This window comes from Myxocyprinus asiaticus, chromosome 36 (genome assembly GCF_019703515.2).
Source record: "Myxocyprinus asiaticus isolate MX2 ecotype Aquarium Trade chromosome 36, UBuf_Myxa_2, whole genome shotgun sequence".
Taxonomy (NCBI): domain Eukaryota; kingdom Metazoa; phylum Chordata; class Actinopteri; order Cypriniformes; family Catostomidae; genus Myxocyprinus; species Myxocyprinus asiaticus.
Genome location: NC_059379.1, coordinates 30,532,820 through 30,555,336, shown reverse-complemented (window position 1 = coordinate 30,555,336; position 22,517 = coordinate 30,532,820). Strand labels below are relative to the sequence as shown.

Here is a 22,517-nt window from a genome sequence, read left to right as displayed (position 1 = left end):
CAGTCCTAATTTCCACATGTGTGGACATCATCTTTATCAGCACGAAAAATGAATAGATTTTTTAAATCGGCATATCAAACGAAACTAGACGCTACTCTTTACAACCAAACAGGTTTTTTACCAGGCACTTTTGTTGGCACTTCCTGGAAATCAACGTCACGCTGTTGTCATGTGACGTGGTGCATCAGAAGTTTAACCCTTAAATAACAGTGTTGAGTCTTGTGAACAGTATTCAGTCGTTAAAAATTCATTAAAATTATGCGTTGCATATAGTGAAGCCAAAATACAACGTCCGCGCACATGGACGTGGGGTTGCACAAGGTTAATGGATAAAACATTTCTGCATTGCTGGTCTGGAAAATGTTGACTCATTTAGTCAAACATCAAAGATTTTAACAAGATATTTGTTAACATGACATTTCATTTTCAAAGTTCTGGGTTTCTGCTGAAAAGAATAAAACAAAATGACTTAATTTGAATATGCACAATGCAGCGACACCAGTACAAATTAAGAGCTAGTTTTAAGCTTTTTAATTTGGGGTAACATGAAAACTTTACGTAAAATGAAGGCTTGTTATACAAGGGACACGTCTATATACAGTAGATATATTAAAATGACTTGTGTTTTTTTCACTGACATTTTCATGCATCCAAATGTGAATAATCTCTCTCTTTTCCTCTTCTCTCATCAGTAAGAACCCTTAGCTGGATACATTGGCGGGACTTCGTCAGACTACCTCATTCATTTGTGACTGCTCTTACTCCACCTGCTAGAAGCAGAAAAATCTTTGGACAACCAGCCACAGAGAAATAGAGACTCACTATCCTGATCTAAAGCCTACAGTGGTCACCCGGTCCTCCGCTCACTGGATCAAGCCACAGCCACTGCCCCTCTTGCATCCATCAGCCCTCGTAATGAACTGCTCTACTGTGTTGAGAGCCTCATTAAACACAGTACAGCCAGTGCCCAGTGCAGATTTAACATCTGAGGCAATCAGATACTGATGTAGATTAAATCTTCTCACAGGCTGAACTGGAAGAACAAAGAGAAAAGATTTTACAGTTTGTAACATCTGATGTACAGTGTCTTAGTATAAGAACTAAGAAGCATTCTCTAAATATTAATTACTGTGTGATTTCCGCCTTTGGTGACATGTTTTCTACATACTGATGCTAGCATAAATGCCTCAGGAGCCGTTCACATAGGATGCGTTCAGAAACAGCTAGATGGAGCAAAAAAGAAAATCTGTCTAGAATGCAAGGACGTATTCTGTGTGAATGACCCCTTTGTCTGCTTAATTTTGTGAATAACCAATCATTTGGCAGAACTCTGCTGTTACACGATGCTGTTGCTATGGAAAAGTTAGTGATGTGACATTGTGTGATGTCTCCGTTTGATCTCTCTAATGGCTCAGGACTGACTATGATTCTCAACTGTCTCTTTTGCACTTTCTAAAAATGAACTTAAGGAAACAAACTGCTGAACAGGTGCACCTGAAACAACAGTCCACTTCTGGACATTAGTTGTCCTGCTGTCTGTCTTCTACTGCCTGTGTTTGCGCTGTACACAAAAGTGTCTTTGCGATGTGAACCAACAAAGTAATCACAGCAATCACCATTTTTGTTTTCTACTTGACTTTTACTATTACTTGTACAGTATAATTGACTTTTTTCAAATCAGAGCCTCTTGGGGTCTCTTTTACGACCATAGTTATAATGTGAACAAATAACAATGGTGTATGAAACAATATTTATATAGATTGAGGGTGGATTGGTTAAATGTTATTTTTGAATTGTGTTATTGATTTATGCCAGCTTTGACATTTCTATCTGTTTAGATACAGTGCCTCTTTGACTTTAAAGTGGCAACTGTTTTCAATGCAATGCCTATGCTTATTTACATATATATATATTTTTTATGTTGTTTATCAGTTTCACTATGTATTGAGCAATGCAAGTTTCAACCATAGATCAGATTAAAGACAAATGTAAAAATGTACGCACACTGCACTTTGGCATATGGCTCAAAGTTTCATTGGGATGGTCAGTCAATGAAAGTACGGTTCAAGTCATGATGAATTGACTATTAATATTCACAGAGGGCAGTCCATTAAAGTGTGTTCTTTATTTCAGCGTCTTCAATTATACTCACCAAGTCGATCCCAAAGAAATGTTTTATGCTTTAAATTTTTGCTTTACAATGTACATATGTGTGGTAGGGGTTGAGGCCAGTCGCGCCACCCTTTACATGGCGCCCCTGTGCGTTGCATACCTTGCATATATGGTTTTTGCGCCTCTATACATATGGTAAAATCACTGTCGATTTTCGGATTCACTTATATGACATTTCACGTATTCTTAATGTGAAATATCTGCATGGATGGGACAGCTAAACCTGGCTATAAAAGCTTGGCTTTGTAGTTTTTCTATGTAGATGCATTGCACCAGAATGTAACACAGTCATGTGTTGGGTTTCAATTCACACAAAGATGCCAATAGCATCACGAACAGGTCTTTAATCTGATAACATCCGTTATAAGTTCATTCAAAACTGTGAAAATGTTTGAATGCCTTTATATATGCACAGTGAACAAACTTCTTAAAAAATGAGTTGCAGACACGAACACAATGATCGTGTTTCAGACTGAGGTGAAGGTTACTTTATGCTCTTTTATACTGATCGCTTAATTGTGCAATGCAACACTTGCTTTGCCTTCTTGCTCATGATGATTATGTATCAGGTTTTAGACCATATTTGTACATTAAACCAATAAATTTCAATAAAGATGACTGCTGTTAGTTTGAATATTCATTTTGGACACTATAATATTTAAGACACGCATTTATTGTGTTCTTAAAAAAAAAAAAAAAATAACAAATGAAAATCTATACCAATAATTTAAATAATTAGTATGCTGATTATGTATCTTTGTCAGCATCCCCAATAAGGCTAATGTTAAATCAGGGCCATAGCTAGTGGGGTGAAAGGTGGTAATGATCATAGGGGCCCACAACAAATTCTAAACTGTATTTTTTAATAGGAAACAATACCTTGCTATGGCCATGTGTTAAATTATACTTAGCATAGTGGTAGTATGACATTCCCTTTAAATGTTTCCACACTAATGTTGTGGAAAACTGCATAATGACGTTGTTCCATTAAGATTGAAACACACAGAAACGCGTTTTGACGGTAAAGATGAGCAAGTGCCTTGTTCCTCCTCATATTCCAGTCAAATTAAACTTATAATCATTGATTGAAGAGTTTTGAGCCAAGCAGGAGATGGTGCAATGGTCTCTGCGCCCTCTGCTGGCCGTCTGTTGAATTGGTTTAAACTGTGTTGCCACTTTCGTCCCAAAGTAATGTTCCTGTCATGTTCAGTGCAAACGGTTCCCACAGCAGCTCAAAACCATATGATATGACAGCTTAATTCGCTCCGGTCTTCGGTGCACGTATTTTTGCAGCTCTGGCTTCTTCATCTATTTCATCCATGACTTTTTCTTGGGATACAGAGTAGAAAGTGTAGCCATCTGTGGACAAGTGGTGAAGGCAAATGGTACTCATAGATAAATACAGTCCGATGGAGTTGAATCTTGGCAAACATGATGCTACAACGTCTGGTTAAAGGTGCCATAAGCGATTTTAACAGTTCTAAAACTTCACGTAGCAAAAAGCAATGGTGCCACAAAAATAAATAAAATAGCGTTCTCAAACTCGCAGCCGTTTTTATTTCTTCATTGTTTTCAGAGACTAGCGCTGTCACAGGGACAGGTGTGATATACACCTATTTCATTGATATCTTTCGGGAAATATGGACATTTTCTGCTTATTTCATTAATGGGATAGTTCACCCAAAATTACTTTCTTCCTACTGCAGAACAAATTATGATTTTTAGGAGAATATCTCGGTTCTGTAGGTCCATACAATGCAAGTGAATGCTGATCAAAAATTTAAAACTTCAAAGAACACATAAAGGCAGCATAAACGTAATCCATACCACTCCAGTGATTTAATCCATGTATTCAGAAGTGATATGATAGGTGTGGGTGAGAAACAGATCAATATTTATGTCCTTTTTCACTATACATTCTCCTCCCTTCCCAGTAGGGGGCGATATGCACGAAGAATGCAAATCGCCAAAAACAAAAGTAGAAGAATCTGGAAGAGGAGATTTATAGTAAAAAAGGACTTAAATTAAAAATGAAATATTATAATATCGCTTCTGAAGATATTTAACCACTGGAGTCCTGTTGATTGCTTTTATGCTTCCTTTATGTGCTTTTTGGAGCTTCAAAGTTCTGGTCACCATTCACTTGCATTGTATAGACCTACAGAGCTGAGATATTCTTTTAAAAATCTTCGTTTGTGTTCTACAGATCAAAGAAAGTCATAGACATCTGGGATGGCATGAGGGTGAATAAATGATGACAGAAGTTTCATTTTTGGGTGAACTGTACCTTAAAAAAATAAATAAATAAAAAATCGCTTACAGCACCTTTAATATAGTAGTAGCACTACTACGAATAATAATGATGGTGGTGTTTTTTTTTCTGGACAGGTAAATAACATGGTACATGACTATGGTAATCATTCAGTACCATGATTATTTATCAAAGTACCATTAATTAGGGTGTTAATAGGAATATTATTATGATATTGAGACAATGCAATATAGTTGTTTGACTATTCTTGAGGTAATTCCAAAACACTCCTTTAGACAGTAAGGTAGCTAACTCTTAAGTCATAACCTTGTGTAACAAGAGTTTTAAAGGATACAAATGCCGAGTACTACAGCTCCGATGGCGAGCCCTGTCGCAACGTTTCGACCCCGGAGCTTCTCGGTTTTCTTCTTCCATTGCGCCAGCTCCACTTGTCGGATGAACTGCAACTGTTCCTTGCTCAAAGCTTCCTTTGTAGGGTCTATTCTCTTGGCAAATTGGGCTTCAGGCTTCGGGTCCCCTTGACTAGTCTTGTCTGCCATGTTTCAAACGCAGTTGTTGTGACGCAATGCAAGGTTATTTAATCCGTCAATGCTGCACCGCATTTGCGCAGCTAGTCGGTTTACACCTACACCAGTCAATCCACATATTTCATAGGTTTTGGCTCGTACGGCCAGAGACAGTTTAGCAGAGACGGCCCACTGGTATTAAAATTCATGGGAGAAATCGGAACGCCCAACGGATGTAGAAAAGGAAGTCCCGCCGTACAGGTAAACCAGCCAATCACCTTTTAGGTACAGACATAGCCTGTCAAGTCAATCGAGAATGCGCATGCGCATTATCTGGTATCCATAGAAATAACTGTCCAGCCTGCCCGGGAGCGTTCTAAAGATGGCTGCCGAGTGAATTGACTTGACTTGAAAGAACTTTGGTACGGCGCAGTCGCAATTAACACTACCAGAGAATATTTAAAACTTAGATACCAACCTCCACAGCTTTACCATATGAGAAAGCATAACGTTCAATTTGGATCACATGAGTCTTTTGAGCCATTCATTTAATGGCCCTGGTGTCAATAAACAGCGTTTAACGTGTTACGACAGTACATCACCGTTTGCGGATACCATACAAATAAATCGGTTGAGCCGTAAACTGACAACTACCTGTCGCAAAATTGTCCGTGACTTATCTTATAAAACAGCAATTTTATCGTAGTTAACTTCATATATAGTTTAGTGTAAAACATGTTGAAGATTAGCAGACAGGTGGTCAGCTCATTAAGTGAGGAGCTGTTTCCTCACAAAAACAGATTATTTAGCGTACCGAAGCATCTCCTCCATAGACATCCATTCAAAACGAACGGCCTCTGATATCCTCGCCAGAGTACGGCTGTGTTGTGCTTTTTTTATTTTATTTTTATTTTATTTTTTTTATAACTAACCTTGTAGGCTCGGCCTTGGTAAAGGGATACTGACACTACCTGCATATTATTACAAATGGCTTGGGCTTAGCTGCCCGAATAATAAGTAATACATTATAAGTAATAACATCTAAATAAATAGATAATTGAACTCCTCACTTTTTTAAAAAAAATTTTTAAAATTATATTGCTAATAAATCTCATCGGTGTCATTAACCAGGTGTCAATTAGCATTCAGAAAGCTACAACAACAACAACAACTACAACAAAAAAAGTCCGTTATTGCAACATGTTAACTGTAACTTTTCACAGCGCTGGTGAGGATGGACCAATCACAGTCCAGTATGATTAATGATAAGTATTTATGAAAAATATTGTATCAAAATTGCTAGGGCATATTTATATATTTTTTTTATTGCATATAAGAATCATTATAATTAATAGACTTAAATTATGATACCTTTTGGCATCTAAATGTCTCCACAAAAAAAAAAAAAAAAAAAAAAAAAAAAGTTGGATTTGATTGTGGCTGATTGGAGGATTCGGCTTTCTCAGTCGACGAGCACCCCCTGGATGACGAAAGCGTTTCCCCCTCAGCTATTTACTGAACTTTTCGCTATCTACTGTGCATATAATAACAGCTTTGACATAAGTTTCCAAAACGATCATCAAGTCATTTGAAGACAACCGATCGATAGCTTGCGTCACGTGTGTAACGACAACTCTCATACAATGGCGAAAAGGCCAATGTTTTCTCCTCCTACCAGTGAAAAGAGAAAGTTTGGAGAGGTGTCTTTAGACATTTTAACGGATGCTCTGAACGACCTCAACAAAAGAAACAAATTCAACATAGAGAATGTATCAGATATCTGTGGAAGTTTCAAAGATCGGAGAATAGTGGGTGAGTGGTCGCCTCACACTCACCTAACAGACTAGTTGAGCCTCAACATTGTGTGTGATGATACTGTATATCAGATGGTCCATTGATGTGGATTATGTTACTGAACTATATATGTATACCATTTACATTCACAAGATACTCCAAAGTAATTAAAAGAATACCATGATACTATTATGGTACATGTTAGCATATTATCACCAACGTTAATTATTCTGATTCATTGTGCTCCACAGAGAGTGTATTTCTTCTGTGTGATGAGCTTGGACTTGACCCAGTGGTTGGATACAATGCCATTGAGTTACTGGAGAGGTAAATTATAGAATTAAGGATAACGTTATTCAGTGTAAACCTCTTTTAAACACCTTCACTTTGTCACAATGTAGGTGTATGGCAAAACATCTTGAAGAACTAATGCTCTGCCAGAAGAGTCAGGCTACACAAGACCCATCATGTGGAGACAAAGGAAACTGTGAGGATCTCATCTTTCAAACACTGAAGGAGAAGTTCTTTCTCTTCATCCTCTCAAGTGTTCAGATAGCCAGCAAACTGGACCTGCATTCTAATGTATGTAGATAAAACCAACTTGAACAAAACAAATATTCTAGATATTATGCTGTGAATGGTTGCATGTGTACATTTTTGTTACCTAGCTTGTTAACAACAACACTGCAATGAGATGGCTGCAGGCGGTCAGCTACCCTTGTTCCAAAGAGAAACTTCTGGACACTGAGATTTTCATTTTGAAAACTCTCAACTTCGATTTGAATGTTCCAAATCCTTTAATGTATGTGGATACCCTTTTGGAAGTGCTGGGTAAGTTTACTCAACCTCAGTTGTGGCCCATTTTCTCACATAACTTTAGATTGCAGTTGAACCAAACACTCCTTAACACTTATTGTAGTATTGTACCCTCACGTAGGCCATAATGATCCAACAGCCCCTGTGGCACATCTGCACCACCTCTGCATCTATGTACTGCAGTTCATTTACCTGCAGAGGGAGCCAATCTACCACTCATTGCTCATATCTGCCACTGGATGCCCCAGCCCAACCCATGAGCAAAGGTACAGGTTTGTTTTAAAGGTACAGTTCACCCAGAAATGAAAATTCTCTCACCATTTACTCTCTCTCATGCCATCCCAGATGTGTATGACTTTCTTTCTTCTGCTGAACACAAATTAAGATTTTTAGAAGAATATTTCAACTCTGTAGGTCCATACAAAGCCAGTGAATGGTGACCAACACTTTAAAGCTAAAAAAGCACATTAAGGCAGCATAAAAGACTCCAGTGGTTTAATCCATCCATTCTTCAAAGTGATCAAGTTGGTTTTAGCTGAGAACAGACAATAATATAACTCCTTTTTCACTGTATGTCTTGCCATTGCAGTCTCAAGACACAATTAGGATTTCAAGCTCGATACACTCTTTAGCAGAGCGCTAGATGGTGCTAGGAATTGTAATTGCGCTTAAAATCATGATCGCCAAGGAGACTGCTGATGTCGAGATTTATAGTGAAAAGTTCTCACCCAAAACCAGTTGGATCACTTCAGAAGACATGGATTTAAACACTGGAGTCTTATGGATTATTTGTATGCTGCCTTTATGTGTTTTTTGGAGTTTTGGTCACCATTCACTTTCATTGTGAGAACCTACAGAGTTGAGATATTCTTCTGGCATGAGGGTGAGTAAATTAATTTTAATTTTTAGGTGAACTATTCCTTTAATATCCCTGGTATTTTCATTTTTTATTATTATCTAATATGTTGTCAAATCTAGTATGACAACAAGTCAATAACATCAAATCTCATCTGTTCTGGGTGTTTGATGTCATTGACGTGTCCCCATATTTAATTTGTGCTCTGTTTACAGGAGTTGACCAATGATTTGATTTGATTTGACAGTGGAAAAATGACTTCAGTTTTCATCTGTTCATCATACAAAGTCATCGTATGCCTTCCAGAGACTTAAAATATAATGCACAATTCGCATGGATTAAAATGTTGATACTTTAAGTAAGCTGTTTGTGGGTTGATTTCCAAAAGACTACTACTGTAAACACTCTGGCTCTGTGGCACTTTCAAAACATTGCTCTGTTTTTTTGAGCGGTCCACCATATCAATGTCTGGCTCAACCAATACTATGAGTTTGTAGCGGGACTGTCTGATGTTCTACACAGTGTTGTTTGCAAACAGGCATTATATTTTTAATTCTGTTCGGTGCAGCAAGAAAAACACTCCACCTTTAAACAAAGAGATGATAATTCATACTGAGGTAAACACTGCAGTGCTGCCACGACTTAAGGAATTTAAAGTATATCTTGTGTTTGTAACAGAGCCAAGTTTGTGTCAGTGACAGAAGACTTCATGCTTTTGGGAGTTGGAGTCATTGCCGTGGCTGCCTTCATTCATCATATTTCCACATGGGAAAAGGTACCGAACAGCTACTGAATATAGATTATGATAGTCATTCAGCTGTGAAGTGTGTTTAAATATTAACAAGTTTGCATTTCCTGAAGGTAATACCAGTGCTTACAAGGCAGGAAAGGATTAGTGTAAAAGTTTTAGCTAAGCTTAGATTTTAGGCTTTGATTTGCCGTTTTCATGGCACTCAACACGCATCTTGTTTTCTGACAGATGCACACAAGAATCAACACATATTTACTGTGTTAAATAACTATGCAAGGAAGACTAGACCAATTGCAGTTCAGTCTGCAAATATTATGGTGACTTTATCAGTTACGCTTGATTCATTGTAAGGCATAGAGAGATTTTCAACATTTTGTCAGCACACCTAAGGCTAAAATTAACTACAAAACAAAGTTTGAATAAAGCCAGTCTGCTAATTAGGTTAAGCCCTTCCAGTTGAAATATTTAAAGAACTTTAAAGGTGCACTCAGTAATTTTTTTTTCCTTTTAAAAAAAAGTTTTACTACCAAAGAAATGAATAGTGATTTTGTAACATATGTTTATAATCATGACCAGTCATGTGAGATGAAGGCTTCAGTCATATGAGTACCCTTATAAAAAGCTCTTTTATTCTACATGGGGAGGGTCCCCTCATGGGGGCAGCCATGTTAGGATCACATGACCAGCTGATAACTACTAGCTTAATCTCAGTAACCGCCCTATTATTGGACACTTTAATGCTTACTGTGAATAGAGAATTTCTAAAGTAGCATCGGTAACTGAAAACTATTCAATTTGAATGATGCTGCATCCAGGCCCCTAGGTGGCAGTGTAAATCCAAGACCACATATTCAAAAACTTAATAGTTAGGGTTTGGGGTTTACAATAAACCTTAAGCAGAATGTTTGAGGCATATCAATACAGTGTTGCCTTGCAAGCACTAAAAATTACTTCCATGATGAAGTATCCCGGGAAGTACCTATGTGCATAAGAGAGAATATAATTTTATTTAGAGGACACAGTAAAACTTCAGTAAATGGAGAGTAACTCGTGATGGATTTCTAGTGTGTTTGGTTATTGGTTTTGGTCTGCAGGTAGTGCAGGAGCTGACAGGAATCACAGGGATATCAGGACAGAGTATCATGGAGTTTGCATATGTCACCCTGATGCACATCACTCTGATCAAACCCATATGACTTCTTTTAATTCTGTGTGTGAAATCAAAAGTATAAAGTTTGAAGACCAGTTTATAGCCAGAGCACAGAAAAAGACAAGACTTGTGATGGTAACTGAACATAAAAAAGTAAATGATTTGGATTTTTTTTCTCTCTGTCTATTGTGCATGGACAATGTGAACATACTGTAAAGATACATCAACAATACATAAAACATTCAAATGAAAGATTTCCATTTCCATTTTATTGTGCATGGATTTCCAAAAGATGAGGAATTTGTGTGTGGACATTCCTGTGGCACTCCTTCACAATGAACAGACATGCAGTATATCCGATGAGTAGCAACATAGGGTTACCCAAACCTAACCCCTAACCCTATCCCTAATCTTTGGTCATAGAATTAACTAAATTTTAAATAACCACAATTACAATTCAAAGATCACAATAATGAAATATAACCATTATATTTTTTTCCACTTAACAGTCATTCAACTATCTCTTGCTATCTAGTAAGATAAAGTCTTTAACGAAATAGAAATGAATAGGTGGATTCTGGAATTGCATGTCATGAGGTGACTGCTTTAATTTACTGTGCTGTTGTTACAGTTACTTTTGACAATACAAATTTTAAGTCTAATCCGATCATTGGTTATAGCCTTAAATGGTTTCTTATCAAGAAACATTTTCTTTTAGATATCTGTCATTTTCACTCAAAAACTTGACCACCAAAACAATGCAATGTGGCTTGAGTTAAAGTTACAATAAGGATTTTTGTGCTTTCTAGCGACATCTGTGGTTTAACTTAAAATTGCAAGCAATTTGCAGAAGAACACTTTAAAGGTGCTATATATAATATTTTTACTAAATCATAAAATGACCATAATATGTCATTAGAGAATTAGGAAACATGCTAAGTTGAAATACTGGCTTCTCCGATAACAATGCTACAGCCAGTATATTCTACTTTGAAGTTTCCATTCCGGGGCGGAATTTCTGTTTATATTTTGACCTGTGTGATCCCGCCCACTGCCCACTCACCAATAGTATTTAGACACCGCTGGGTTGCCAGATTTGACAAGTTTGCAGACAAACAACACTGCGTGCTGCAGCCATGGAAGCCAGCAAATGAACTTGATCAGAGATAGCAGATTCCAATATACCTATAAAGCCTCGCCATCTGTCTAAAAACCATCATGACCAGAGGCATAGTAAAACAAGGATAAATACTGGAGATGCCTTTGGAAGATGGAGACAGCTTAAAGCCCAGAAATCCTTTAAAACGGATGCTGAGTTCTGGCAACCCGCATGAGCTTCAAGTCTGGGGCGGGGCAGAAAACTCTCCAATATTTTGAATTTGGACCCATTTCAAATGCTTGTTGTCAATCTTACATATAGCACCTTTAAGTGAGTTGTGTTTCGGCACTGCTCTTCTGCGCGGATGGATCGCATGATTTGAGGTTACCTGGACATCTCCTGTGATCACGACTGGGAATCATAATGTTCTATTTTCATGTTGATATTATGTTATTCTGTTAAACATTTAAAGCCAAAATAATACTTGCCGTGATAAAGATAAACAACACTCGTTACAGTGAGGCACTTGCAATAGAAGTGAATGGGGCCAATTTTTGAAGGGTTTAAACACAGAAATGTGAAGCTTATAATTTTATAAAAGCACTTACATGAATTCTTCTGTTAAAACTCATGTTTTTTGAGCTGAAAAGTTGTTTAAATTGTCATTTTTACAGTCGTTTTAGGGTTGACATTACATCATCATGGCAAAGAAGTTGTAAAATTGGCTATAACTTTACACAGAAATGGTAAGTAAATTATTTTATCACACTAATATCAAGTTTACATGCATATTGTTTTTGTTTTGTGGCTATACTTTTGAAAAAGTGTTTAACGTCCAAAAATTGGTCCCCATTCACTTGCATTGTAAGTGCCTCACTGTAACCCAGATTTTTGCTTTAAAAAAAAAAGGAGGGGCAAGTCAAAAATAATTTTTGTGTTTATCAACATTACGCCTCAAATGCTGTCGATTGAGCTTGACTTGTATTGAACCCGGAATATTTCTTTAATATCATTATTCAAGTGTTTTATAATTGTAATAATCTACTATTATTACATGGCTCTCATATATATATATATATATATATATATATATATATATATATATATATATATAGCAAACTTTTGACACTTTTGGGGGACTTGTACACAACTATTACACAAGATGCAAACATTCATTGATGCTCAAGAAGACAACACACTACTATATGCATATGCCAATGTATGTAAATATTTGTAATGCAGATTCTGAAGAGCAGCACTAAATAAAAAAAAAAAAATCTTTTATCTCTTAAATTTTTATAAATTATGAAAGGGGTGTGAACATTTATGAGACAAAAGGGAATTGCAAACTTATCTTCTCAACTATATATACTGTTTATTAAACCTCTGATGAATGGGTTATCAACTGACTTTCTATCTTGTTTCTGAACAGCAGTCTAAATTGAGAAAATCTGTGATTTGGCTACTAAAAACAGCCAAAGGAGTCTGGAGCCCTGATATTGTAAAATGTAGATTATTGTAGGAGTGCACATTTTATATAATTTATTTGTTTGAATGAGCAGCTGTAAGCAGTGAAGCGAAAGTATTTCAAAATAAGAGTCCCCAGTGTATTTCAAAGTTAAAGTGCCTTTAAAGTTAAAAGTTCCACGCTATGAATCAAATTCAATTTGGACTCTTGTAGCCTCTGTCCGGCCCTCCCCATCACAGGAAGGAAAGATTAAGAACATTAAATAATGGCTACCAAATTTAAAAACTATTGGCAGATTATAATTTCAACACATTATCAAATCAGCACAATCCAATATCTGTCAACCTCTAATTTGTATTGACTTATATAATGGTACAGTATTAATTTTATTGGTTCAGGTCTTGAAAAAGGTCTTAAAAAGTCTTAAATTTGACTTTAAAAACTCTGCAGCAACCATGTTGTAACAGGCCGAATATTGAGGAGTCAGACGCTCATTTTCACAAAATAAACACCAACAGAACTCTGAGGCAAACCGGAGGTTGATTCCAGCTGTTCAGCGATTTCTTTCTTCTCAAACTGTATAATTTCAGTGCAAACCAATATTTAACGTCCATGTATTTATTTATTTGATAAGTAGCCATGTAATAAGCAGGATAATGTACAGTCAGCCAGTTGTTTATTGTGCGATAATAACCGGCTGACTGTACATTATCCCTTACTTAATGTTTGTATTGTACTACACTTAACAAATTAAAAAGTGAAACTTGTGATATGGCTGATATGAGTTCAATGGAAGACTTTTTATTTTATTTTATATTATATTGTACAGCCTCAGTTGATAATGCAAGTAAAACCTTAATACTACAATAGTACATATGCACTGCACACAATAACACTGTAAATCATAAAACGAGGATTTGATAATGATGGGAATGAAATTTACTTTATTGACCATGAAAATAATATAAATAGGCAATATAAAAATAACAATAATAATTTGAATTAATAATTTCTTTACCAGTAAATTTAAAATAGATAGATGCTTACACAATAAACAAATTAATGTTACAATTAATAAATTTCTGTGCTATGAAATTTGTACATTTTAAACAACTTGAGATGATTATACAGTACATTTAATGGGGAACTACCTTGTAGTAACTTGTACCTATAGTGGCTTTAAAACAGACTTGTAAACAGACAATCTGACAACACACACACTTAGGGAACCTGGAAACTACAGCAATGTTATAAAATACTCAGAAGTCATGAATATTAGTAAACACGTTACAGTAACTTCACCGGACAATGTAGATACATCATGATCAGTGAACAAACGAGTATTATTGGATTCATACGAGCATGACAAATAATATAACCTTCAACAACCCTTCCAAGCATAATAGCAGGTAAAGTAATTTGCCAAACAGTTAACAGATAAACATCCATCCAGACTGCAGCAATGCTGTCCTGAACTGTGTGACAGTGACAAATGGCGAGTTTACACTACACGATTTAGGCCCGATTTTCACTCGCCAACAGTTTTGTGGAGATCGCCGACAAAAGCCCGAAATCATAGGCAAATCAGAGCTCGCGCCCCTGAGCGACGAATGCAATGTATGAATTATCAAAGACACGATCTGAGAGAAGTGCTGATGCGTCGCCGATGTCAGCGAGATATCTAGCATGTTAAATATCTGGACCTGTCTGCGATTTCAAATCGCGCAATGTGAAATGTGTTTTGACTGAATATAACTGCAGCATTGACCTACAGCCAATGAGAGAGCAAGAAACGGGACACGGGAAGTTTCAGTGGGAGGAGTCCTGATGTACCTGCAACAGAACATCAACTAGCATGGCTGCGGTATCAAGAAAGTCTCATTGGACTGAAGAAATGGAGGAAACATTAGTGGAACATTGGCAGGAGCACCAGTGCCTATTTGATGTTTCCTCTGAACTGTACCACAACCGGGTGGAGAAAGAGAAGAGTTGAAGAGAAATTGCCAATTCTCTTGGACAGTCAGGTAATCAAACTGGTAGATTTTTCAGTAGGAGATACTTTTTCATATTGTAACCAATAAAATATATGATGCCAGTAGGCGATTAAAAACATAGCATAATATATGTTCATGCATTTGTTTTCGTATCTCGTATCACTTCTCGCATGTACTCTGTTGTGAAAAGTAATTTGGAGTCCAGGTAGTGTGGTCGGGGATTCGTCAATAGTGAAATGTTTTGTAATGTGTTCAACCCTGTCGCTGATTCCTCGTGTAATTTGAAAACCCTACAACTTCCATGACAAGACAGACAGTTGTGTAATATGAACGATACCACAATCCGACGTCTTTGAAAGTTGTGTAGTGTGTAGGAGGCATAACTGAACTGAACAGCGTAGTTTCCCCTGCCTGAATATGTGACAGCCAGTACTTCTTTTCTGTGTTTACGGACATGATGTTATGACGCAAGGATGAACGGCAAATCCGACCCAACTGCTCATCAATCATTTTTTTAGGCTTACCTTTGTGAATTGAGGTAAGGTAAGGACATTGTTTTGAACACTGTTTTTTATGTGCTCAATCAATAATGGCATTTTGATAGTTTTATCCAAAAAAATCTTAATTTGAAAAAAATTTAAAGGTGAAGTGTGTAATTTCTGCACCACCAGTGGCACCAAATGAAATTGCATTCTGTGTGTTTTAGTAGCCTATCTGGCCTGACATAACAAAATTTCTCAACCAATAGTGTGAGTTTGGGGAAAGCTGTGTCTAAAACTTATTTGAAAATAGTCATTATGCCTGCAGGTCTTTTTGGTGCCTCTACTGGTGCAGAAATGACATACTTCACCTTTAAAAATGAAGACAACAATGAAATTATCAAACTGAAACAGGTTTTAAAGTTACCACATTCCTAATAAGCTGTCCTTTTATTTGAATTTCTTTGCTAAATGAGAGAAACCTCTTAACATTATGTGTAATATATCAAGCAAAGGAGTGAAGATAACAGGTCTTTGGCTGAAAATGTGTCCTATCTGCTGGCCCATAGCTCTCATTATGTGGTCTAAAACTTAGTAGATTTTCTTAAACAATTGAACTCATTTTGAAATGTATTACATATTATAAAGTGGAAGCTTCTCTGGATTTAGAAATTGAATGGATTCAACTGTTAGCTGTTCTAAAACAGATCTGTCCTTATTTTGTCTGTACTGAAGTGCTTCATACAGTCCTGTTGGATCTATTTCAGACTGGTTTGGAATGACGTGTGTGAGTAAATGGTGACTAGTAAATTTTCTATTCTTTTAATTACTGACATTGAAAGAGGAAAGCATAACGCATGAAGACATTTTGAGCAGTCAAATATTGAGGTTATATTGTAGTTTTAGAGACTGCTAAGACTGATTAAAAGAACAAACAGTAGGCAGGCTACTGTACACTTAAAGGATGAAAGAGACAGGTTAAACACCAATTATCATTCATTAGTAATTACACTATGTAACACAATTTTTGTTCTTGGGTAGTAAGTGTTATTTCCTAATTGCTTATGCCTCAAAAGTATAGAAAATGGCTATTATTCCCCACAAACTTTGCTTTTGTGACCAGGACAGTGATATTTTGAAATGTACCTATTTCCAATGAGAAAATGGGCGAATTTGTCTTTTCGTTCACATAAAGTCAGAAAAAAACAACATATGAATCCAAATTAATATGTATTTATACTAAAGTAATACAAAAATGACTACAAAAGATTTAGAAGTGGGTAGTTTTTCAAGACTTAGTTTTATACTGTAAATCACTTTCATGAATCAGCCCCCAAATGTAGTCTCCCATCATGTTCTTGTTATACTGTCCTTGGTAGCGGCATTCAAAGTCCAGTATATCCTGGTGGAAGCGCTCGCCTTGCTCCTCTGAGTATCAAGATGAGCATCAAGGATATGGACTCTGAGGGACATCCTACAGCCCATTGTGCCGTAGTTCTTCACCAGAGTCTCAACCAGCTCCACATAGTTTTTGGCCTTGTGATTGCCCAGGAAGCCCCGAACCACTGCGATAAAGCTGTTCCAAGCCGCTTTCTCCTTACCAGTGAGCTTCTTTGGGAATTCATTGCACTCCAGGATCTTTATCTGTGGCCCGACGAAGACACTGGCTTTGACCTTTGCCTCAGACAGCTTAGGGTAGAAGTCTTGAAGGTCCTTGAAGGCTGCCGACTCCTTATCTAGAGCTCTGACAAATTGTTTCATAAGGCCCAATTTGATGTGCAGTGGTGGCATCAGCACCTTCCGGGGGTCCAACAGTAGCTACCACTTGACGTTGTTCCTCCCCACAGAGAACTCGGTCCGCTGTGGCAGTCCCGCTTGTGGTAGTGCACCTTGGTGTCCCTGCTGTCCCAAAGGCAAAGATAGCAGGGAAACTTGGTAAAACCGCCTTGGAGACTGATCAGGAATGCCACCATTTTGAAGTCTCCTATGACCTCCCAGCCGTACTCATCATACTTCAAGGTGTCCAGCAAGGTCTTGATATGTATCCACTTGGGCAGCTGGAACTAAACTGAACTGGTGGGCTTAAGGCCCCTGTATTTATACTACTATTTATATTACTGGAAAGTTCTAGAAAGTTCTAGAAGTTACTCAAAGATTACTCAGCACTGAATCTATCTGGAATGTTCTGGAAAATAGGTAAATTTCAAAATATCACTGTCCTGGTCACAAAAGCAAAGTTTGTGGGGAATAATAGCTATTTTCTATACATTTGAGGCATAAGCAATTAGGAAATAACACTTACAACCCAGGAACCAAAAAAAAAAAAAAAAACAATATTGTTACACAGTGTTATTATTAATATGTTTTATGTGGTACTATCTAGAAAAAGACAAGCAGACAACTCTATTTATTTTTACAGACTTAGGAAATCTTTAATAACTCTTTATCGATCTTTTCCTTTTATTTCATTATTTAAATCAGTCTTAAACATAATTGTAAGCTTAAAAAGTGTATAAACTAGTCTTATTTTTAGTTTCATACCAAAATTAAATAAGAAAGTTTTGCAATGTTTGCACTATAGGATCATCAACCTTTGCTCAAAGGAAAGAAAAATAACTAACATAACTATTTTAAGCATCATAGCATCTCCCATATCCTCTACCAGTTTATTGACCAGTCAATACAATTACATGCAGTGTTGTGAACATCTTGTTGGCTCAGTTTTTATCATGTCAGTGCAAATGTGTCTATTGCCATCCTGTATCATGGGGTGAAAGCACATGCCAAGACTCCATCACTTCCATGTGGTCACCATAGCAACCTGAGCCTTTTAGCAGTCACTGGGGAATTCCGTTTTTGCATGGCTCACTTGCCAAGTAAGCATGTCAGCCCTTCAGCCGCTTGCCTTTTGCTACACTTTAGCAACCAGTTGCTATGCTGCTATTGTTGCCATGCTTGTGTAGAGGGATTTATGGGTACTGAGCCCCTCTGTGATGCCACCCCACCCCCAAAGTAACTCAACATTTTTTGATCATTGCAATATCTGCGAAGAGCATCGTGCAACACTTGATCAAATAACTCATGCTTTGACTGTAGTATCGCTTTGTTTTGTTTTTTATAGCAACATAAAAGTAGAATTGCGTAGGCTTCCACCCACTGACGGTGAACAGTGTGCTATGATAGGGTTATTTCCTCTGTTAAAGTGACTAATTCTGCTGTTCAGATCTATGGGTTGGTGTCAAAGTAATTTCCATGTATTTCACTGACTTTCTGCATCCTTGGGAGAGGAAAATAAGTCAAATAATGACAGTTCTGCAAACTGCAGCATTATATAATGGGACAAGTGCAACATGGTGGAACAAAAGTGATGGTTGTTTTTTATGTAGCTGTTTGATGATGACTGGAATGAAACCCAAACATTGGTTTTGAATGATCTTCTCTTAGGCAAGATGTCTGATTCATAAATAGAAATGTTCTAAAATGCTCTTTAGAAAATTAAAGACAGTGGGATGTTTAAAAGAAAAAGCAAGGTTTGAGAGAAAGAATACTCCATTGGGACCATACTTGACTAAGCACAGTTGTTGAGTTTGTAAAGGGAGGGTTTGTGGGCAGGTGTCTCTCTGTAGTATCTTCTTGGCAGAGCTCAAAATCACAAGGGTAACGTGCCTCTCTCAGATTTTTGAGCCACGTGTATTTTGAATGCAACTTCCAAAATATTTTTTGGATAGTGCTTTTTGTAAAAATACATATTGTGCCAAAAATTTAAAAATAGAAAAATAGTGCCATACAAACACCCCAGTGAGTGAGCCAAAGGCAACGGGGCAAGGAAAGATTCCTAAGATGTGTATTAAGATGAGAAACAAACCTCATCTTAATACACATTATATAATTATATATAATTTTTTTAATTGGCCTTGAGATAGATTAGAGATTACAGGCGTTTGTTCAGAGGAATAATTAATGGGATATTGTTAATATATCTGGTTGACTAGATCGCAGAGTTGCAGTAATAATATCTTTGATATTATTATATTGTATTATAATGGTTCTGATCACCATACTGAGCAGATTTATTCTTTGATAGGGTCTATTATATCCATCTGAGAATGGAAATATCTATACATTTGTTAAATGTGCTAGCTTTTGTTTGATACCAGATTACATTACCATCTGAGTATAAAGGATGACATGTTAATTTCTTCTTCTGTGAGCCTAGTAATACAGTATATATAAAACATCCTGGTCTCATAGAATCATGTTACTATACCTACATTTTTGTGAAATCATTTTTACTCTTACGTATCCCAACAGTTTCCTGGTGAACTGAACAATAGATGCGCTACAACAACATAGACTTTTGTTCCCTTTTGCATAAATCACGAGTAAAGCGGCAAATTATTGTCATGTATATGGTGTCTTTTGTGTTAAGAACTCTTATTTGGAAGTCTTGTGTTTTCTGTTTCCCATGTTACTGTTTCTTGTCATTCCCTTGCCCGGGTGTTTCTAGTTTGTCATTAATTTCACGTGTATCTAAGTCCTCATGTTTCCTGATTTCCTTGTCTGGTCTTGTCCAGTCATGGCTGTGAGCTTTGTTTAGTTTCTTGTTTCGTTGTGTCTTGACAGTCTTTGTTAAATAAACACTACATTTGGATCCTACCCCTTCACTCTCCTAGTACCCTTGTTACAGAAGACCAGACCTAAAATTTGGATTCAGGAGTGGAACTCTTGCACCTTAGGCAGGATAATGACACTATAGAGTAGTGGTTCCCAACCCTGTTCCTGGAGGCCCCCCAACACTACACATTTTTGATATCTCCCTAATCAAACACACCTGATTCAACTTATTGGGGGCCGGATTCACGAAAATGTTCTTAAGAAAAAAATTAAGAAAGTTCTTAGGATAAATTATAAGAAGTTCGTAAGAACGTTCCTAAGTGCAATTCTTGAAAAATGATTAAGAAGTTCTCAAATATTTTCTTAATATTTTTTTCTACTCTTAAAGCTACACTGTAACTTTTGGCCCTCTAGCAGTAAAACTGCATGCATCTTGCAGAAGGACATTATTTTGGTTGTGCTCCGGCTCTGCTCCTCTGCGCGTCAAGTCAACCTTTATTTATAGAGCACATTTAAAAACAACAGAAGTTGACCCAAAGTGCTTTACAGATCAAACAAACAAAATATATAAAAACAGACTGATTTAAAGTTAAATATAAAACATAATAAAATAAATAAAACCATTTAAATACAACATCGTGTATTAATCCATTTCAGCCTATTCAATGATCTATTCAAAAGCCACAGAATAAAAATATGTTTTTAAAGAAGATTCAAAAATGGCTAATGATGAAGCTGACCTCACATGGAAAGGGAGACTATTCCATAGATTAGGACCTATCACAGAAAAGGCACGATCACCCTTAGATCTATAGCGACAACGAGGAACCCTCAATAGAAGTTGATCAGAAGACCTGAGCGCTCTGGTGGGGGAATAAGGGTGTAGAAGGTCACCAGTATATTGGGGTGTGAGACCAGATAGTGCCTTGTAGACAAAATCAGTATTTTAAAATCGAACCTGAATTTCACTGGAAGCCAGTATAGAGATGCTAAAACCGGGGAAATGTGATTCCTCTTTCTTGACCCTGTTAAAAGCCTAGCTGCTGCGTTTTGAACTAGCTGTAGGTGAGATAACACAGTTTGGGGCAGACCAATGTATGAGTTGCAATAGTCTAACCTTGATGAAATAAGTGAGTGGATCACAATTTCCAAGTCCTTATGGGAAAGAAAATGTTTTATTTTAGCGTTAGATCTCAGGTGGAAAAAGCTACCCTTGACAACAGCACTGATCTGCTTGTTGAAAAGTAATGATGAGTCTAAGAGTACGTTTACATGACAACGATGTACTAAAAATGGAAATGTTTTTCTTTGCATTTTTGAAAAGTTTCACGTACAGACGACAACGTTGTCAAAACGATCCCCGTTCACACGGATCCAAGAAAACGACTAAAAAAGCTGTATTATGCATGCCAGGTCAGTAGTTGGTGATGTCACTTTGTAAAGAAACACTACGCGCCTGCGCACATAAGCATTCTTCCAGAGAGCAGTGAATACAAACAATGAAGATGGCGAACGCATCGAGCAATTTTGTCTGGACAGACGATGAGGTTGCTTTATTACTACAATTACTTTGCTGGAGAAGCGTCAATAAACTCAAAATCTTGAGCAGCACAAACACAGTCCTGTAGTCCGACATTATAGTTTTGAGTGTCTCACGTGTTGTTTTGAAGTACTCGCGCGCATGCCTATAGACTGAACTCTCAAGATTATTCAATAAACTCATTTTTACCATCACTTCGTCTCCTGCCTTCTTCTGTATTCCCCCTGCTGACTCTTGGGCTGGTAGGAGAGTAAGTTAACATAACAAGCTGTTGATGTTGACAGGTTTTGGATATCAGACAGAACTCTGATATATGGATATCTTCTGATGGAGAGAGAGGTCTTGTGTACACTGGATCTAACATGCATTTTCACTGCCTCATGTTTTCATATTCTAAGCATATCATTGAATATTGTACATGACATCACATCTCTGTCTATAGGCTATATACATATGCGTTGGGTGAATGAATTGCAGGGTAAAGGTACATCAAATAAAATTAAGTAAATAAATAAACAACATTTAAAAGACAAATACATTTTTCCCATCTGAATCCATACATTAATTTCAAGATTTTCAAATTGCAGGTTCTGCCTACTGTACAATGTTCACACTCCATACAAAACACTCCAAATGAATAAATTGTTGATTATTGTTATTTGCACAGACACCAGTATTCATACTGATAATTATACATCTGAAATTGATGCCTATCAAGCCATCATTCTTTATATAACACGTAATACGTGTGACCATGACGTCATCATTTTCACAAATTCGTGTTTTTTATGTTTACACTGCATCGTTTTCAAAAACTTTCACTTTGAAACCCGTTTTCAAAAGTTTGTGTTTTCAGGCTATAGAGGAATATAATGTGCACTTATACTATACAGTTTTTCTGTGCCCTTGCAAGTTATGTGAATTGGGGAGAGATCGAGTCAAAGGATTTCTTCCAAATGGGTCTCAATGAGCCCATTAAATCTTGTCTGTCAAGAGGCAGATGTAG

General features: G+C 36.9%; 3 protein-coding genes across 5 annotated transcripts in view; 2 read left to right on the top strand and 1 right to left on the bottom strand.

Annotated features, from left to right (window-relative positions):
• LOC127427371 (serine/threonine-protein kinase WNK4-like) overlaps positions 1-2,350 on the top strand; it is an 89,362-nt gene extending 87,012 nt beyond the window's left edge. For both annotated transcript variants that reach the window (XM_051674942.1, XM_051674941.1), the window contains exon 20: positions 693-2,350. In XM_051674942.1, the coding sequence (XP_051530902.1) occupies positions 693-695 (3 nt within the window). In that variant the 3' untranslated portion in view covers positions 696-2,350. The remainder of the gene's footprint in view (positions 1-692) is intronic.
• A 507-nt stretch (positions 2,351-2,857) lies between these two features.
• LOC127427424 (cytochrome c oxidase assembly factor 3 homolog, mitochondrial) lies at positions 2,858-5,115 on the bottom strand. Its single transcript, XM_051675032.1, has 2 exons — positions 4,779-5,115; positions 2,858-3,531 (listed from the first exon to the last, which is right to left on the bottom strand). The coding sequence occupies exons 1-2, from the start codon at positions 4,981-4,983 to the stop codon at positions 3,428-3,430; spliced, it is 309 nt and encodes a 102-aa protein (XP_051530992.1). The 5' UTR covers positions 4,984-5,115; the 3' UTR covers positions 2,858-3,427.
• Positions 5,116-6,428: 1,313 nt separating this feature from the next.
• Positions 6,429-13,548, top strand: LOC127427406 (cyclin N-terminal domain-containing protein 1-like). Of its 2 annotated transcripts, none has more exons than XM_051675005.1 (7): positions 6,429-6,762; positions 6,996-7,071; positions 7,146-7,326; positions 7,413-7,575; positions 7,682-7,826; positions 9,095-9,191; positions 12,091-13,548. In XM_051675005.1, exons 1-7 carry the CDS (start codon positions 6,594-6,596, stop codon positions 12,097-12,099), a joined length of 840 nt encoding a protein of 279 aa, XP_051530965.1. In that variant the 5' UTR covers positions 6,429-6,593; the 3' UTR covers positions 12,100-13,548. The 2 variants fall into 2 exon arrangements, with proteins under 2 accessions (XP_051530965.1, XP_051530964.1); XM_051675004.1 differs by lacking the exon at positions 12,091-13,548 and adding an exon at positions 10,262-10,571.
• The last annotated feature ends 8,969 nt before the right edge of the window (positions 13,549-22,517 follow it).